The sequence below is a fragment of the Sardina pilchardus genome, chromosome 17 (assembly GCF_963854185.1).
Source record: "Sardina pilchardus chromosome 17, fSarPil1.1, whole genome shotgun sequence".
Taxonomy (NCBI): domain Eukaryota; kingdom Metazoa; phylum Chordata; class Actinopteri; order Clupeiformes; family Clupeidae; genus Sardina; species Sardina pilchardus.
In genome coordinates, this window is record NC_085010.1 from 8476219 (window position 1) to 8478718 (window position 2500).

General features: G+C 50.8%; 1 protein-coding gene across 1 annotated transcript in view; it reads right to left on the reverse strand.

Annotated features, from left to right (window-relative positions):
- Positions 1-2500, reverse strand: part of itih5 (inter-alpha-trypsin inhibitor heavy chain 5) — a 29968-nt gene that overhangs the window by 12473 nt on the left and 14995 nt on the right. The window contains exon 9 of the mRNA XM_062517443.1: positions 2138-2453. Coding sequence (XP_062373427.1) covers positions 2138-2453 — 316 coding nt within the window. The remainder of the gene's footprint in view (positions 1-2137; positions 2454-2500) is intronic.

A 2500-nucleotide genomic window follows, 5' to 3' on the forward strand; every position in this document is an offset into this window, starting at 1 on the left:
TGTGTGTGTGTGTGTGTGTGTGTGTCCTCCTCTCTATCCTACATGCCTCTCCTGTGTGTGTGTGTGTGTGTGTGTGTGTGTGTGTGTCCTCCTCTCTATCCTACATGCCTCTCCTGTGTGTGTGTGTGTGTGTGTGTGTGTGTGTCCTCCTCTCTATCCTACATGCCTCTCCTGTGTGTGTGTGTGTGTGTGTGTGTGTGTGTGTGTGTGTGTGTGTGTGTGTGTGTGTGTGTGTGTGTGTGTGTGTGTGTGTGTGTGTGCCCTCCTCTCTATCCTACATGCCTCTCCTGCTGGGAGTGCAGGGGCCAGTGAACTCAGCAGCTCTCCAGACTCCAGGATATGAGCTCCTCACATGCACAAGTACAGCTCGTGACTATTAACGTGTTGAAAACTCCTGTGCACTCTCAGAAAACACAACACAAAAGAGACATCATGGACAGAGAAAGAGAGCCGAGGAAAGAACGTTTTAGACAGCGCTAAATGTGTGCAGCCTTCAAGACACACGATTTGAGACGCAGATATACAGTAGACGGAGAAAGAGACACAGATTAACAAAGAGACATAGACAGACAGACTGAGACACAGACATAGATGGGGAAAGAGACATAGACAGACAAACAGACTGAGACACAGACATAGATGGAGAAAGAGACATAGACAGAGAAAAGAGACAGAGAAATAGCTGGAGAAAGAGACTTATACATTTAAAACTAATGTGTTGGGAACAACACAAACTGTGTTGTCCCTATCTGGACACAAGTTTCAAGAGTGGAGAAACAGACACAGACACAGACGGAGGAGGAGAAGGAGAGGAGGTCTAAATACTACTCATGACACTGGCTGGATGTCTGTGTCCATCACGTTCCACTGCTGAGCTCTCTGCTGGGAACCAGGCCAGGGAACCACGGCAACCATCCAGGCCAGGATATGAGCTCGGCACATGAGGTATCAATAGCATGAAATAATTATGAAATAATCAAATAATTATCCCCCTCCGCCCTGAGTGTCCCCATGTGACCCTTTACTCAGAGTCCCCGCAGCTGTCTGGTGGTGTTGGCCCGGTGCTGGGACGGAGCTGGCCCTGACGAGGCTGGGGTCTGGCAGAGATTGCGCAACAAAAGGTTAGGAAATCCACAATGTGAAACGACGAGTCGTCATCATTCCGACTCGTTGAGAGCTCCCATGTCTGACCCCAAGTGACGTCTCTGAGAGGTTATTATGGCACCACATGTTCACATTCATCCCAAGTTCACAGCAAAGCCATGAACTCTGAACCTCTCCCTTGGATGCTTTTAGAAGGGATGTGTGTGTGTCTGTGTGTCCGTGTGTGTGTCTGTCTGTCTGTGTGTGTGTGTGTGTGTGTGTTTACGTGTCTGTGTGTCAGTCAACATCAACAGTCCTATCCAAAGTCAACTACTCTGACCCTTCACCCTGTGACCCACGTGACCTCTTCATGACCTCCCTGAGTGACCCCATGACCTTTCAAGTGCTTTATGTTCCCTTGCTCACACCTTTGGGGAGAATAGATGCATTGGCCTCTTAGGGTTCCCCCTCAGTGTTCGGTACTATCGAGTACTACACTCTAAAAAGTAAAGGTGCTTAAATGGTTCTTTAAATCTCTGGATGGTTCCATTACATACATGGAGAGTCAAAACTCTGTGTTGAACCATAACATCAGGGGAACTGTTGCCTTGATGGTTCTTTGAAGCACTGAAAAAGGTTTTTCTATGGCATCGCTCTGAAGAACTGCTACCGGCCCAATTATTTTGCATACATTTGAGTGTATCTGGTACTTCCTGGTACTAGCGGGTCAGTAGTATTCGGTACTATGGGGGTACTATGGGGTCAGTAATATCCGGTTCTATCCGGTACTATGGGGTCAGTAATATCCGGTACTATGGGATCTGTAATATCCAGTTCTATCTAGCACTATGGGGTCGGTAATATCCAAATATCCGGTACTATGAGGTAGGTAATATCCTAATATCCGGTACTATCGGGTCAGTAACATCCGGTACTATCGAGTCGGTAATATCCGGTTACTATTCGGAATCCACTTCACCCAACTGTGACCTTGCCGTGACCCCTGACCCCCCAAGTGACCCCGGCGGCGGCGGCGGCGGCGGCGTTCACTGACCCCTTGAGGAGCGAGCGAGCGTCGGCCTGCTCGGGGATCCTCCTCATGGTGCCGCAGTTCTCCAGCGCCATGCGGTCCAGCAGCCGGTAGTCCACGTCGTCGCCCATGCCGACGGTGAAGACGCAGAAGCGCTCGCCAACCGCCCGCTGCGCGTTGGCCAGGATGCTCGCCGTCTGCAGCTCGCCCGACGTGGGCCGCCCGTCCGTCAGGAAGATGATCAGAGACACCGAGTTGTGATTGGACGCCGCCTCGGGGCTGGACAGGAAGTCGCTGAGCAGGGAGGAGCCTGATTGGATGGCACTGTTGATGTCAGTTCCTGCGAGCGGAGCGGTGAGGAGGGAAGAGAGTTGATATGGGAGCTCA